The sequence below is a fragment of the Chlorocebus sabaeus genome, chromosome 29 (genome assembly GCF_047675955.1).
Source record: "Chlorocebus sabaeus isolate Y175 chromosome 29, mChlSab1.0.hap1, whole genome shotgun sequence".
Lineage (NCBI taxonomy): Eukaryota > Metazoa > Chordata > Mammalia > Primates > Cercopithecidae > Chlorocebus > Chlorocebus sabaeus.
Window position 1 is genome coordinate 13,851,935 of NC_132932.1, and position 17,232 is coordinate 13,869,166.

Genomic DNA, 17,232 nt, shown 5'->3' on the forward strand with positions numbered 1-17,232 from the left:
ATTATCTGGTACTCCTTCCAGAGCTCCTGCCCAGAGATGGGGCACTTGTGAACACAAGATGCAGTTAACCTGTCCCGCTGTTGTTATTACAGTGAGTTATATTTTTGCCCACCTTGGCCACTGGAATGTGAATGCAGTAAAACAGCTTGCCCCAGAGTGGTCTTCCCTGCAACACACAACTTCTCTTAAGCATTCATGATTCTGAGGGCCCAGTCATCCCTTCATTGACTTTGTCCAGCAGCTCCACCATTACAGTCTCATTTTAGATAATAAAGACACTTGGAAACAAATTGAAAGGGCGTTTTCCTGCACCAATCCCACTTGACTTGCCTCAGTATGCTGCATGGAGGGCTGCACTCCCCCCCGTGACTGCCTGGACCCATCATGCTAGGGTCCATGTGGGTTGCACGGCAGTCCTCCCACTTCTTGGCCATTGGGTCCTCATTTTCTATTAATTCTTTAAGGGATGGCCGCACATAGCTGGTGCTGGGTCAGTTTTGGAGAATGCTCTTAAATATTTAAAAATGTTGTCATGGCTGGAGAACTTGAGATCTTTGTTGACACGGTTCTTGGAAGCCCATAGTAGCCCCATTTCCCATCCCCCAGGTTCTAGGCAAAGGTGGCTGAAGAAGTGGTGAGGAAGACTGAGAAAGGCCACAAGGGAACTTTAGTGCTCTTTGTTGGGTGGTTCTATTGGGCTTTGGCTGCAGACAACTAGGATGATTCCAGAGAAACTACGATCTGGGGCTGGATGGCTCAGTGGACTGTATATGGAAATTGCCCTATCACCTGGATTGCTAAGAATAGAAATTACATTACCCCCATCATAAATCCCCAAACAACTAAGATATTGCTTCTAGATGGTAACCACAGAAACATCCCATTGTTGTGGATGACCTGCCACCAGAACAAAAGCCTGTTTTTGTTCTGCTTCCATGAGGAGTGGCATAGAGTGCTCCCCACTCCCCCCCTTTCCTGCTATCTTACAGCATTCCTCCAGGTCAGGGCTCAGGGACCCAAGAAGAAGGGATGCCACTCAGCTCACTGGGCTCACTCTCCTCCTGGTGAATGCCAAGGGAAAAGCCCTGAAGACAGGAAGCAAAGAGTGGAGATAAAGATGAGAAGAGATGACATTCGGCAGTGTTGGTGAGAGACAGAGGCTGGGGCAGACCGTCAGTGTCACTGGGGATACCATTAAGGACATTCATGAGGCCGTATGCTTGTCTGGAGTCCCATCTGACTGGCATCAGTAAACATCCCTCTTCCATTCCTTCTGGAAAGGGAGCCTTAATTAGGCATGAAGAGATTTATCAAATGGCAGCCCCTTGGAGTTGTTGGTCTCCCTGCCATCTGGAAGGATGGTTTCCTACCCTGCAACAAACAGCAGTGGGAATGATTGATGGGGTCCTACAGCTCCACCTCCCAGGCCTCATAAAACCCAAATGGCTTTTGTCCTTCCCAGAAAGGAGCAAGATTTTGCCTGTGTTGATGGGGTTCATGCTGAGGTCTGCCGGGTCTCTGTGTCTAGGCCTCTGCATAGGGCTAGTTTTCAGTTTACAATGACCCCACCACAAAGATGAACAGAAAAAGCACTGAAGTAAGGATGAGAAGACCTGGGTGGACATTCTACCAGGAAGCTATGAGGCTTCATGCAGGTTTTTGGCCTCAGTTTTACGACCTATACAATGGGGATAATGACTTCTGCTTTGGTCCAACCCACATGATTTTTCAGAGGTTCTTGTGACATTATAGATGCACAATGACTTCATTAACTAAAAGCCCTCTACAGGCATTAAGGATTTAATCCAACAAACATTTATTGAGCAACTGCTGTGTGCTATGCACCACACCTAGTGCTGTGATGGATACAGATGAATAAAACACAGTCCCTGCCCTTGGCGAGCTTACAGTCTAAGAACAGTCATAGGACAAGTGCACAAATAACTATAATACAAGGCAGAATATGGTAAGTGCCATGAGAAAGGTACAAATAAAGTGCTACGGTGGTTCAGCAGAGGGAGAGATCCCAGTGGTTGGTAGATCAGGGAGGGCTTCATGAAGGACGTGGTTTCCGCATGGGCTTTGAAGGGAAGAAAAGGGAGCATTCCAGGGGATGGGAACAGCAAGACCAAAGGCACAGAGACAGTAAAACGCAGGCACCCTTTCCAGGAAAAACAATTCTCCTAGGCTGACCAGGGGAGGGTGGAAAGGAAGAGTGGGGCCTTACCCAGTGGTCTGTAATGTCAGAATAGAGAATTGTACATTTGTTCATGGGCCGGGGAACTTTTAAAGATTTGTGTGCAACGGGAGAGAAAAATCACTGTGCATGTTCAGGGTGGACTGGACAATGTGTCAGCGTGCACAGAGGTAATCTGGCAGATGAGACTGTTGCTGAAGTAGTCCACGTGACAAGTAAAGAGGCGAGGTTAGAGTTAGTGGGAAGAATTAGCAAGGCAGGACATGGGAGAATAGTCGAAGATAACGTCAGCATCTCAGACTGGGTGGCTGATGGGATCACGGGTCTTTTAGTAGAAAATGGAGGGATTGTGGGGGAAGGGGACACAGATGATCCACTTGGCTTCTGACGTGTTGAGTTGATGGTGCTGCTGTGGGAGCAGATGGGGTGAGTGTCCCGCGAGCAGGTACAATCCCAGCCTAGGGCTCAGGAGAGGGCTGGGTTGCAGAGAGGGGTTGGGGTAGGGGCAGCTTAGGGAGGTGCAGCCCGGTCTGAAGGCAGGTGTGAGGTTGCTGATGGAGAGTGCAGAGGGACTGAGGAGAGGATGCCAGTGTAAGGTATGTCCACGTGGTGGGGCAAGGAGAAGAGAGGGGGATACTGGTCAGATCTACCTTGATTCCTTTGTCAATCAAAGTAGGGGCGTCAATAAATAAATCACAAATAAATAAATAAATAAATATATAAATAAATACATGGCTGAGAGGGATTGGGAAAGAAGGAGTTAAAAAACACAAGAATGTGGCATTCTGGGTGCCGAGGGGTCAGGGAGCGTCCAGGAGGGGTCGCTGCAGAGCCAAGTGGCCTGGAGAACTGGGAGATGAGAGGGGCAACGTGGAGGCGCTGGGACACTGCTGCCAGGAGCTGGGAGGAAGCTGAGAGGCATCAAGAGGAAGGGCAGCCGTGGGTGCTGGAGGCCCTTCCCGGGGCTGGTGGAGGTAAGGGAAGAGGCTGCAGGAGCCAGTCCAGGTGGAGTGAGCGTGTGCTAATGGGCAGAGGTGACAGAGGTGGAGGAGAGAGGGTGAGGGTGTACAGGAAACCTAACTGGTGGGGACGATGTTTTCTCAGAAAGGGGAAGGAGAAGAGAAGAGATTTTAAGGGCAGATCTCATTTCAGAAGGCTCCGTCTCTTCCATGAATAGAATGATGGGGGCCTGTTGGGGCTTGAGGAGAATGGAGGTCAGAACCACTTGGGTGGCTGATGGCAGGCGAACCGGGCATCTGACAGGTGGCAGGAGGTGACAGAGGGGTGCCTGTCAGCAGTGAGGGCCGGCTGAGGCTGGAGGCCCATTCTCCCGGGATGCCTGTGACTCTGCAGTTACAGCAGCGGATCTGGGGGTCGGGTACAGGCTGTGTGACTCCCTGGGGCCACCCAAGGCCAGCTGGCCCACACCAGGAACTGCAGTGGAGGCTCAAATTGAACTCCGAATGGGCAGGGAAGGACAATTGGCCCCTGACTGTGCATGCCCAGATGGAGAAGGGCAATGAGCCAGGGAAAGCCAAGGCCCCTGGAGCTCTGCCATCACATGGCCAGGCTATTTTGGCAGTGCAGGACTCAAGCCAAGTGGGGGAACGGTGCACATGTTGATTGTCCTGGGGTCTCTAACCTTTCTCCAGAGAGAACCTGAAGGCAGGGTGGAAGGACTCCTTGCTCTCCAGCTCACATCAGCTTCAATTTTAGGAGCCATGACTAAGATAGGCAGAAAGAAAACCATGTTCTGGTCCCCCAAAGAGTTCTGGCCCTTTGACTCCCCTGCAAATGGATGGTGGGGTGCTGGCTTGGTGGATAGAGCTCAGGGCCAACTCCAGAACCTGACATGTGGGTTCCCCGCAGCGCTTACCATGAAACATTCTGGAATCCACCGAGGCCCTGCTGGAAATTCTACCTGCTTCCCGGGACACTTCAAGCTTTAGAAATTAAATGTCTTCTAGGGTCTTTGAGATCCTCAAGATGAAAGGCTCTGGAGATGTATAAAATATGGTACTAATTATTTCCACCGCCTGTGAGGAGTTCGAAACCACTCAGTTCCCACAGAGGCTATTAGGGCTGTTGCTTTTTAAAATATTCATTTTATAATGCAAATCCCCAATCACAGACTTCAAGCAACAACAAGGGAAAATGCAGAGATATATCACCTTCCTCACGGTTTTGGGCTGGAGTGTTCTTGTGTAGGGTTAATGGTTCTGCCGCCTCCACTCCCTTCCCGTCAACCATTAATTTAGAGCCAAGGTCCTGTTCTGCATTGCTGTTGATTAATTACATCCGGTCTCATATGCTTAGGAGCAGGTCTTGATTACTTTTCTTAACTCCCTTCACCTTCAAGATAGTAGTTTTTTACTTATCTTTCAAATATGTTTTAAAACACTGTTATTCATCAGGTAAAGGAATACAACTAACAATCAAGTCGGCTATTTCTCTACATGAGACCTGTGATTCCAGCTCCTAAGTTGTAGGCATCAAGCCTAGATTTCCCTGGGAGATTATGTCCACTATTTGGAACTGCATTTGGCTTCGGGTATTTTTTTTAAAAAATCTTAAATATTAAACTCAATAGGGGGAAAAGGATTTTGTAAAATTCTAAAATTGCTTCTGTGAGAAGAGGGGGTGCCTAGAGGTGGGGTGGACATTGGAACCTCTCCCTGCAGAGTTGAAAACCTCAGTGTTGGAGCTTGGTGTGGGCTAATGTGACCATCAGGGTAGGAAAGTGACAAGAAAGTGACATTGACACAGCAGTCTGGCTGCAAAGGCCCTGCAGAGTGCAGAATGCAAAAGGCAAACAGAGAGTGGTTGCAGGGACATGGAGCTAGATGCTGAACATTCTTTCAGGTCTCACACTCTGGGGCTCTGTGAAGCACCCAAAAAGGCAATCATATGTATTTTAAGAAGGATGGCATTTATCTTGACAGCACCCTTTCAAGCTCTCATTATGGCTTCCCTGGTGGCAGAGGGGACAGTACAGTCCCTCGTGACATTCTAACAGGGTGAGACAGAGACTAACCCAGAGGGTGAAATCCCAGGGTCTCTTTCTTCTCGGTGGACTCACATTGCTTTAAAAAACACCCAAAGCAACTAGATTTTAGACACTCTCCTGCCTTATTCTAGTGGGCCCTTAGCAGGAGGTCTTGATTTTTCAAAAACATGATTCGGAACATTACTCCTCTTCAGTGTCATCTGCTTGCTTCACCCAACGTTCTTGGTGGTTCTTGCTAGGCCAGAACATGAACCATTCATTGTGTCTCCTCCAGCCTTCTCTCTGTAGTCATGGAGGCCTGTCTGAAACATGTGAGTCAGTGTTGTCCCTTGGGCAGTCAAACTCTAAGTTCTTGGAACGAGGCCCTCTGTGCCGATGGGGCCTCTGCTGCTTGGCTTCCTTGTGCTCCTTTGTCTGGTTAAACTCTCCAACCTCCCTCTCCTCCGTGAATAGCACCCACTTTAGACTGAGTCAAGTGTCCCCTCTGGGCCTCGGCTCTCCCCAAATCCACATATCCCAGAGGCTTGGGGCAGCTGACAACAGGTGGCTCTCCATTCATCCATGAGCCCAAAGATCCCTCCAAGCCAGGAGGCAGTTTGTCATCCAAAGTCATGGGACTGGCTTCTTTTCATGTCAAGTCCTTCCACTCCCAAAGATGGATTGAGTCTCAGTCTGGTTCAGGTGGGTTCTCCACACCTTCTTCCTGTGGCCTATCTGCCTAATGCTAGATGAACACCACACAGTTATAAATACTCAGGTCAATATATATATGCAGGTATAGATATATATATTCTGGTCACTGTTTTACACTTTAACAAAGAAAACCACTAGCCTGCTTGTTCTATTGTTTGTGCCACCCCGACTCCCATCTGCCTGTGGTGTAGCTGGCAGGAAATGTGAGCCACTGAGTCCCATGGGGCGCCCACCCTACGTGGCCCCATCACACTGGCCGACAGTCAGTTTCAAAGCCCCCTGCTCATGTAGGCTCTTGAGGGCCTTAAACTCCAAGGGCATGGTGTGGGGGCTGGCCTGGGAGGTGTAGCCGTACTTGAGGCTGTCATAATAGTGGTACTTGACTGGGTTCTGGTTCTGATCCAGCGGAAAGGGCCAGAAGCCATAGAGGTAGATTTGGTTGCAGAAACGTGTGGCCAGGGTATACATCAAGAGGCCGGTGGTGGGTCTTTTGATGTGGACTTTGTTGGTCAGCCAGTATCTGGAAAAAAGAACAAATAGAAAAAAAAAAATAAAGAAACATGGGTTTGTGAGTCATCCCTTCCAGGAAGACAAACATTTTATCCTGCCCAGCAGCCTGCCTTCTACCACTCCAGGAATCATAGGGACCGATCCAGCCACACATCCCTGGTTCCCTCCACAGAGGACTGACAAGCACATGAAGCAACTGAACTGTTCCTTAGCCTGGGTGCGGTCACAGACATAAGTTTATGAAATTCTCAAAACAAACCTGTTGTGGGTACAGATGCAGAAATGGGGCTCTGAGGTGAAAAGTGGCTTGCACAAGTTACCTGGGTAGAAAGGGGCAGCACTTGACTTGAACTCAGGCCTGTGGACAGCTCAAGCAGGAGTTGGCAACCTTTTTCTGTAAGGGGATAGATGATCAATATTTTTGGCTTTTGGGCCACAACGATCCCAATACTACTTGACCATTGTGTAGCTGTAGCATGAAAGGGCCACAGACAACACACATGGGTGTGGCCAGGCTTGGCCCTCGCGCAGCAGTTTGCTGACCTCGGAGAAAACACTGGCTCTTGCGTGGTGCCTGCTGCCTTTCTGAGGGTCGCATGGGGTGTCCCCTTGCAGATCTGCATTCCTGACTCTGTCCTTGCTTCCTGAGCGTCTTCAGATTTCCTTGCTGTCCCTGCCGCAGGACTCCCTCTCTGATACCCATCTCTGACTGCGGGTGAAAACCCTGGGGGCCCTGGACACTGGTTTGCCATGCAAGGCTGGGTTCTGCTCACTGTCTTTCTTCTAAAGACCACTCACTACATCTTGATGTATCCACCTCTGAAACAGAGTCCCTGCTTCCTGCCTCAAGTCCTCTGTCAAAGGGTTATAAGAGGAAACACAGAGAAGTGAAGAGAGCAGGGTGCAGGGTGCACCTTAGCCAAGAATGCAGTGAGGAAGAGACTATGTCCATTCCACGGACTAGGAAACAGGCTTGGAGAGGGTAACTCAAGACCTGAGTGTTAGTGACAGTTCGGCCACCAACTATCTGTGTGCCTTTGAGCAAGCCACATCTCTCTGCTGAACCTAATGTTCCACATTTATGCAATGATGAGGCACAGTCTAGGTGATCTCTAAGATATCCTCCAGGTCCCAACATTCCAAGAAAATCTAGAAGTTTCTCCCAAAGTGGGAAAACATCCATTCTACTTGTCATCGTCTTACTTTCCATCGCAGTTATTCTCCCTCTGGGACTCAGAACGCATGCTCATGTGTGGTCAAATGTCTTTATTTCTAGTAAAAGCTTCCACTTACCCTAGGCTGAATCCCTTAAAAGGCAATGTGTATGCCTTGGTGGGAAGACATTTTCCTTACCACAAATTTCTTACCATTGTGTCTCTAGACCAGACACAATTCACATCTTTCTGTCCTCAAGCAAACTCCATGGTTTCCCTCCCTAACTAAAACAAAGGCCAGCATGGTTTCTGTTGACATCTCTGCAGAGATGCATGTGACTGTATTATCAAACTCACCCATTAAATTCAGGCCAGAAGTAAAGATATGTTAGAGAAAACATTTACATAGTGCTGAAAGAGGAAACTGTTTAATATGATTCAGTGCTTTTAGCTGAAATGTTGGGGTGGAGGGACAGGTTTTCTAGAAGCCCAAACACTTCTTGTTTTTGCAAAATTGTTCCTTTTACAGCTCATAAAAGGAAACCCAAAAAATATCCCAGAGTGTCGACCTTAAATCCTTTTAGTTTGTGTGTTTGTAGGAGGTGTTAACCTGTGAATCAGACGAGGTTATAGATTACCAATAATCTATGTAAGTTCAGTGAGTCACCTAATCATGTAACATTTGATGAAATAAAATGCATTTCCAGAATCCTCATTCTCACACACCCCCATCCCGACTATGGGGCTGGGGTGACTTGAATCTCCCCTTCGACATTGCTGATGAAGGCTGTGGTCCTAGGTGGCCAGAATCAGAGTGAACACGATTCTCCTGGGCATGGCAGGAGCCTCCTGGGTGGCCCCTAGACAACTGCAGTTGTTTCATAACCCTGTCCTTCGAAGACCCCTTTCCTCGCACTTTCTCTGATTTCATCCTGTCTGGACCAAGAAACTTCCTGGCAGCTGAATTTTCCAACTGGAAACCTGAGGGAGGGACAAAGGCAGACACAGAACAGGGCAATGGCTCTGGCTGGTAACGGCAAACAGCGCAGTTGAAAAATAACAGAAGCAAGTGTTTGTGGACACTGAGATCTTCGTCATTTCTTTCCTGCGCTATCTCTCAGAAGTCTCTGCGGGGGCAGCCCATCACCGTGATCTATCTTCCACCTAGTGGCCCCCCAGGCATTTCTCCGCAATCTCTCCCTGCTCCATATACAATCCAAGTTCCATAGCTCAGAAAGTCTGCAAGACCTGGCCCCTGCCACCCACTAGCTTCAGCTCCCACCAACACTTGCACCCTCCCAGAAGGTCTGGCCTGCAGATACCACAGCACTGTGCTGTTTCCTAGTGCCTCCTGCTACCACGGCTCAGATCGAGACTCCTTTGAGCTTTCGCCTATCTCTGAGTTGTGCTAAGTATGTCCCTCTGGGCACCCATTGAGACCTGCGTGCCAGGGGTTGAGGTGTGCATGCCTGCCTTACACACTGAGCTGCGGGGTCCTGGAAAGTTATCTCTCCTGCTGTCTCTGTGCTAAGGCTCATGACGGCTGAAGAAGTGGATGGTTATTTTAGAATGGGAAAGGATGCTTCCCAGAAGAGGTATGTGTGTTTGGCGCTTTTTCCTCTTATATTTGTGATTCCAGGGGAACACAGTCAATTTTCTATGGGGTGGGTAGAGGGCTGAGGTGGGGTGGTACCAGTCTCCCAGAAGTTCTGGGAATGTGAGGGGCAGACTGTGGGCGGGGTGTCCCCCGGCTATGTACAGAACTGGTGCCACTCTCAAGAACTCCCAAGATGCCTCAGAGTTTTTAAGAGGCTGTGTTGTGATCAGGGTTATTAGATAACTGGCCCATGTCTCCACTTTGCTCTGAGCTCTGGGCTAAATGTCTCATTTGAAAGGCCCATTTCATGCCCCTTTCTCTCTCTCCAAACCTTCCTAACCACACTCCACAGCGTCTCCCTTCCCTCTGTATCACCCAGCTGAGATATGGGCCTCTCTCAGCATCTTACCCTCACCTACCACTTTACAGGGCATCCTCGACTCAGGCCCACACTTCAGACCCAGGTTGCACACAGGGCATGAGGACTGAGCAACCCGCCCAGATGGCAAGGGGTAGAGCCAGGTCCTCCTTTCAGGCCTTCTGACCCCAAGTCCTTGTTCTTTCACCTTCATGAAGCAGACCCAACAGATAGGTGGGTGGCTAGGAATGTGGTTGGTCTAATGGGATTGTCCTGGGACTACCCCACATGGCCATCTGCTTAGTCATCAGCTAATATGTAGGAAGCAGGAGGGATGGTGCTGGTTTGGGGATGTTTGATGCTGAGTTTGGGGTTTGCTGGATAAGGAGCCCTTGCCTAGACCACCTCAGCACCATCTATGCTCAATTGGAAGCCCAAGCTAAGCTTGGGAGGCTCTGAGGGGCAAAAGCAGGGGGACTGTAAAGAGGAGAAGAATCCCAGAAGGGCAGCAGCTGATGCTGGGATCCTCCCACACACCCCTGCAAAGTATTCATGCACCTTGGCTAAACTACATCCCGTAATGGGGAGCTCACCCCCTCCTAAACTAGCCCATTGCATTTTCAGCTCTAATGCAGAAGTTCTCAACCTACGCTGCACAATGGAATCACCTGGAGCCTTAAAAGCTGCCTGGATCTCACTATCATGTGTGGCCTAGACCCTGGGATTCTCACAGCCTCCCCCAGTAATTCAAATGTGCAGCTATGCCTAAGAACTCCTGTGATGACTGGTAGGTGGTTCTGCCAAAAGGACCCAAGAATGAGATATATTTAGAGAAAAAGAAGAAGTGTCAGGACTATAGTCATAGAGTTTTAAAGGTGATTGGGACTGAGGAGCTCAGTTAGTTCAGCAGCCTTGCAGGGGATGTGACTGAGTGAGCGGGGATTTGGGACATGTGTAAGAAAAACGAACACCCAGCCTCAGTGTTGTGAAGGCAATAGGGAATGGTGAGGACTGGGGCATCGTGACAGGTAGTCAGTCTTATGTTGTTGAGTATGGTGGTCCCAGATCTTCAGTTTTTTTTTTTTTGAGTATTAGAAATTGGGATTTTTATGCAAATTCTCCAAATTTTAAAATGTTGACAACTAATTAAAATTTTACTTTGAGAGGCTGAGGCGGGCGGATCACCTGAGGCCAGGAGTTGGCTTGGCCAACATGGTGAAATCCCATCTCTACTAAAAAAAAAAATTAGCTGGGCGTGGTGGCATGCACCTGTAATCCTAGCTACTCGGGAGGCTGAGGCAGGAGAATCGCTTGAACCTGGGAGGTGGAGGTTACAGTGAGACAAGACACGCCATTGCCCTCCAGCCTGGGTGACAAGAGCGAGACTCCATCTCAAAACAAAACAATACCATGAGAAGCCTTACTGGGCGATCCCACAGGCCATGTCTGTGTGGTGAATGCATGGGCTTCCTAAACTGAACTTGTCCTCTTCTGTCATTTTAGAGACGAACACGTGGGAGTCCACTGTGACTTGCTTGAGAAGAGACAAGCTTCTCAAATGGCTGGTTAGACAGCCATTTTGGATAAAACACAGGGGTCTGAGGCGCCTGATTCTTGAGCATTTTTCACCCCATGGCAACTCCCCAGGCTAGGAATAAGCTGGCTGCAGCTGTGGGCTGACATTACCCAGGGATCGTGGAGCCACCACGGTGTCCCCCCATGAAATAGCCCCCCGATGTTTACTTCCTAAGTGAATTCAAGCCCTAACACAGGCCAGATAAACAATGGTTTATTTATTTTCTGATCGCAAGGTCTTAGTAGGGGAAGGCTTTCAGAAATGAATTTCTTTTCAGGCCATCAATGCTATGCCCAGAAAGGAGGAGACAGGAATCGAATCAGCGATGAAACGTCCAAGTGGCCCATAGGTGCTTCTGAGGTTACTCAGGCATGTGCTGGGCCTCCACACGTGCTGGGTGCTCCCCTAGATGCCTTTCCCCACTGATCCCTGTGGTGAACTCTCTTTCCCAACTCCAGAAACTAAGCACGTGCATCCTATCTTCCTGGAAATATTCCCTTTGTTCTACCGTCATCTCCCCAGTCAGATTGAGTTAACCACCTCCAGCTGATTACCATCAGCTTTGTTTCTACTTCTCATTGTGCTTAGCAACCGAGGCTGAAAATTCATTACTGTGCTATTTCATGGCACCTCCTCCTATCAAGGCTCAGATCAACACTCCTTTGCACTTTTGCCCTGTCTCTGGGCAGCTGTGGTCACCCGTGCACCAGTGTCTTCCCCTGGCAACAGTCTTATACATTGTGCACACTTGCCTTTCCCGCTGAGCTGTGGGCTCCTGGGAAGGTCGTCGGTCCTGCTGCCTCTGTGCTAAGGGCCTCGAGAACCATGACTGCAGAAGTGAATGGTCATTTTAGAGTTGGAAGGGATGCTTTCCAGAAGAGGAACATGAAACTGTACTGTGGTCTCTCCAAGCACAAGGACCACACCTTACACCTCTTTGCAGTAGGATTCAAAGGCGTCTTGCTCAGTGCCTGCTGGCTCCAAAGCACTGTTGCAGAGACAACAGCACTCAACAAACATCTCCCGGCTTCTCTGATAACTGGGCTGGGGTCAAGTGACTAGTTCTGGCCCGATAGGCTGCGACAAAAACAATGTGTCCTTTCCTGGTTGGTGTTCGAGAGCAGGCTCCTCCCACTTTCTCTTCCCCTGCCTTGGAGAACTTCAAAGTCTCCTGGTCAGAAGATGTCAGCCTAAGATGGAAAAATCCTAGGTCCCCGAATCGCTGATTGGAAGAGAGCCCCTGGCAGCTCACATCACAGTTTGTGAGTGAGAAATAAACTTCTGTTGTGCTAAAGTGCTGGAGTCTCAGGGTGTGTTACTGTAGCATAGCCTAGGATTGATCATCCTGACTTCTGTTGCACTCAGCAAACATTTGACTCAAATGGAATTGAAAAATGGGAAGATGTAGGTAAGAAGAAAGGAGGAAGCCAGCAGTGCATGCAGCTTAGTACCTGTGGCCAGCTGGGACAGGAATAGAAATGCCCAACCTCTCAGATCTAGGGCCAGGCTTTTCACCCAGAATTGCTAACTGGAAAAGGTGTTAGCAAATGAGGCTCCGGAATGAATCCAGAGCTCAGTGGCACAGAGGGACCCATTTATTTCCGATTCTGCCTCCACGGGTAAACAGGAACTCCTGAGCGATGTCTGACAGGGACACGGGAGTGCCACTTAACGAGCAGCTTGTAATAGAAGCTGACTGAGTTACACAGGAACAAATCACTCTCGATTTCCTTTCTGTCTCCTCCATTGCTCTGGCCAATTTAGAGACTGTGTGCATGGCTGACTTGTAGACTATTCCTTTCCTTACAATAACAGCTGGGTGTTAAAACACAAACTAATTAATTTTGCCTTCCCAAATGAGGTTAGCTGGGTGCATCCGGGACGTTGTATTGACAATGCACCTTTAATATCCCAGTCTTGAGATTTTAATTAGAAGGCAAAGTAATCTCAAAGAAGGCAGTAATTATTTTTCAAATTGGCTACCCCAATTGCCATGACAATTAAGCACTGTATTTTATGAGCATGGACAGCAATCAATGAGGATCGCCAAAATCATCTCCAAAGCACATTCGTCTTTTTCCCTGGGTTCCTGGGCTGGGTACGTGGAAAGAATAGTGGCTGTCACTGTTGGAAAAGGGGACCAAGAGGGCTTTCTCCAAGAAGCTAAAAGCACTGTGGGATAAAGCTGATGATGTCCGTAAGAAGCAGGAATGCCTCACAGATGGTCATCAAGGGAGACTCAGTGATGCTTTGTGCAAGATCAGCAGCAAAGTGGGGAACAGAATTTTCGGGCTCCTGGTCTCCTGTGCTCGGCTTTGGCAGCCTCAGCCCTGATCCAGGGGCCCTACAGTCCATGGCTGTCCTTTCCTTGGGAACACTGTTGAGGGCTCTGGTGTGCTGCAGGATATCTCAGAATGAGACGCCATCTCTGCAGTATTGGAGAGCTGAGGCTTTCGTCTCAGAATTTGGAGCTGTTGGGAAAGGCTGGTCAAGCCATGAGGATGCTGAGTCTAATTCCAGATCCCTAGGCCTCCGTGCCTGCCTAAGCCAACACGCTTGCTCAAGTAAGCCAGGCTAGCCTCAAATATGGACATGCCACTGAAAACTCTCGAATGACTCCCTGAGTCCACAGGATAAAACCTGATGGCCTCCATCGGGCTTGTGAGGCCCTTGGGATCTGGGCCTGCACATCTCTCCCAGTACCCAGTGTGCACAACCACATTGCCATGAGGAACATCTTGGTTTCTTCCACGACACCTCCTATGTGGTCCTGGCTAGCAGTCCCTTCTTAAGGTCTTGGCTTTGAAGCCACTTCCTGCAGGAAGCCTCCTGGACCTCCCTGGATGGTTTTGTGTCCGGTATGTTGTTCTTCCCCTATCACAGCACCTATCATGCTACCCTGGAATTACTTGTCTACCTGTCTTTTCCTTCTCTACAGTTTTAAATTCTATAAGCAAGTGGACTGACTTCCTGCTTCTGTGTAACTCCAGATCCTAGCATGGCACATGTATAAAGTGGGCAGTTCACAAATCTTTAATAAAGCAGCGAATGAAAAGCAGCAAGCAGAGGCTAGAGGCTCATTCTGGGGACATTATCAGGAGAGAGAAATTACCGCAGCTTCACTGCAAGCCCTTCTTGGCAGCTGCCAGGACTGCACACGGGAAAGGCAGGCTCACACCATCCTAGACAGCAAGTTACCAAAAGAAAGGAGGAAAGTATGGCACTGGGGGTTTTTTGGCAGGCCCCGCCGGGAGTGGTGAGACGGCTGCTCATGCCCAGGTATCACCTCTGTTCCCTGTGGCCCAGCAGGGGCTCCAGCAAGACCATTTCTTGGGGGCTTAAGCCTTCTGGCTGGATTCTGGAGTTTCAATTGACGTCACTCCAAAGAAACAATTATATTCAATCTCATTCATAATCAAAGGAATCCAATTTCAAACAACAATCAGATACCATTTTTCACTGGATTGGTAAATATAACTAATGTTGATAATACACCCATTGGTGAGGTTAAGAGAAAACAGGTATTTTCAATAATTGTAGGTGAGGGTGTGAATCAATACCTACCTCTAGGGAGGGTAATTGGCAGCAACTATACAAATTAACAATGCAAATTGGCAAAGACTTCTAAAAAGCAAACCTATAGATGTGCATATGTTTGCAGATATCAGCACAAGGGTGATCAATGTAGCATTGATTATACTGGCAAAAAATTGGAAACACCCTCAAAGCCCACCAGTGGCTTCTGCTTACATAAATTATGATCCGGACACACAGTGGACTGCCAGGCAGCTGTGAAGGAGAATGAGGTGGTGTGTGTCGATATGGAATACTTTCCAGAATTTAACAAGGTGCAGTACTTAAAACATGTTCCATATGTGTAAAAAGGGGGTATTTTTGGAAGGCTCCACGCACAGAAAGCCGGTTTAACCCATTGCTTCTGTGGAGGAAGACAGGGGGTGTGGGGTGGAGTTTGCTTTTTACTTTAAATCTTTTAATCCAATTTGGATTTCTTTTCACTGTATTTAAAAAGAAATTGGAGAGAGAGTGGATCCATTACACACAAATGACAATAGCCACCTATGCCTTAATACTACAGACCTCCCTCCTTTTCTCTTCCATGGAGCACACTTCCAAAAATGTGAATCTAGTTCACCTCACCCTCTGTCAACCGGAGGAGACTGGGACCAGCACAGGGAAGGGACCAGCCCTAGGGACACACTCTCTGGATTGCCACGGTCCTGTCTGGGAGGAGCCACCAGCAACCTGTGCTGGTCTCTCCATATCTTTTTGCACCTTGCTTACTCTTTTCTCACCTTGGGCCCTCAAGTCTTTGCAGCAGGGCTTACTTTGCTGACCTGGCCCCTCTGGCCGTGGCCAGAGGCAAGCTGAATCAGTGCCATCCTAAAGCCTTAATTAGGCTCCTGGTGCCTAATTAAGCACCAATTCACAGGCCTTGTCTGCACCAGGGCCAGTGGGCTGCTTTCCTGCCTGAGGGGCCACCTTCACTGTGGGTTGCAGCCTCCTTCTATGTTGTAATTAAATTAGAGCCATTCACCACCAGCTGCCTGAGGCCATACTCAATTGCCATGGTGTCCTTCCACTCCATTGCTCACCTTCCTAGCCAACAGCCAGCCAGGGCTCCGTGCCACCCCACAGGCAAGCAGAGCCAGGGGCCCCTGGGTGAGCTGCTCAGGTTGGGGCCCCTGAAGCCCGCCCTGTTGGCACCAGAGGCTGGACCCTGCCAGCTGCTGGTGAGAGCGGAAGGATAGGCATTCTGCTTGGGTTTCAGAAACATGCCCCCCTCTTCCTGCTCACTGTCTCAGATGGGCAGAAATTTTGTGAGTACACTGTGGGGCAGAGACTCAGATGTGTTGAATGAGAGAGTCTCAGCGTGGGAAGGGAGGCCATCTAACCCAGCTGTTATGGGTTGAATTTCTCCTTTCCCCCAAACTCATAAGTTGATGTTTTAACCCCCAGTACCTTGGAATGTGACTGTATTTGGAGGGAGGGTATTCACAGAGGTAATCAAGTTAAAATTAGGTCATTGGGTGGGCCTTAATCCAATATAACGGACGTCCTTGCAAAGAGGGGGGATTTGGAAACAGGCATACAGGTAGAAGGCCATGGGAACAAGAAGATGGCCATCTATAAGCCAAGGTGAGAGGCCTGGTGCAGATCCTTCCCTCACAGCCCTCAGATGGGACCAACCACGCTGACCCCTGAGTTTTGAACTTCCACCTTCCAGAACTACGAGATAATATATTCTGTTGGTTAAGCCACCCAGTCTGTGAGACGTTGTTATGGTATCCCTGATTAGTGAGCTAATCTGCCAACTGTGTATGGCAGGGATTTCCTCTCCACCATCCCAGTAATGGGGGGTTTGCTGCTGCCTGAACATCTCCAAAGATACTGAATTCACCACCTCCTAAGAGGCAGCCAAGCCCATTTCAGATGATCTTATTTGTTGGAATATTCTTTCCAAAGTCTGAATGGAATCTGGCTTCCTCCCCCAACCCTAGTTCTACACCTGGAGTCTCACAGACCAAATCTATGAGCCACTGGAGGGCAGGAGCCTTGTTTTATTGACGTTTTTATTCCCCCAGCACAGGCCTGGAGCCTATTGGTGCTTAATGAGTATGTGCCGAGTAAATGAAACTCTTGTTCCTTGGAGCCTTCTCTCTCAAAACCTCTCAGCTTCCAAATTTCTCTGCCACTGTGGCCCCTCTCTGGCCTCGCACCTAAAGAAAAATGTGATTCTCTAGGTGGGATCTGGCCAGGCAGAGAAAAGCAAGACCATCACCACCCTCCCTGACTCCTAGAGATGCTATGCATTCATTGTTGTGACCCAAGACCACATTATCCTTTTGAGCAACCACACACCCACCGATGGTTGGTGCTGTTCATCTCTCTGTACTTGTACACATGTTTTGAACCTAAGTATGGAATCTTGCATTTGTCCATGTCAAATTTTTTCCTCTTTGGTTGATTTGGTTCTAATTCTGAGACCCTAAATATGGAGAATCCCCCAAAAGTCACATCATCAGTGAATGTGCTAAGCAGACCACTGATGCTGTCATTTAAGTTATTGGTAAAAATGGGGACAGAGACCAAGCCCGGTGGCTGGTCCAGAGAGGTCTCTC

The 17,232-nt window shown here is 48.8% G+C and overlaps 1 protein-coding gene across 1 annotated transcript in view; it reads right to left on the bottom strand.

Moving 5' to 3' along the window:
* Window positions 1-1,792: 1,792 nt before the first annotated feature.
* ST8SIA2 (ST8 alpha-N-acetyl-neuraminide alpha-2,8-sialyltransferase 2) overlaps window positions 1,793-17,232 on the bottom strand; it is a 76,762-nt gene continuing 61,322 nt past the window's right edge. The window contains exon 6 of the mRNA XM_007990483.3: window positions 1,793-6,417. Coding sequence (XP_007988674.1) covers window positions 6,132-6,417 — 286 coding nt within the window. The 3' untranslated portion in view covers window positions 1,793-6,131. The remainder of the gene's footprint in view (window positions 6,418-17,232) is intronic.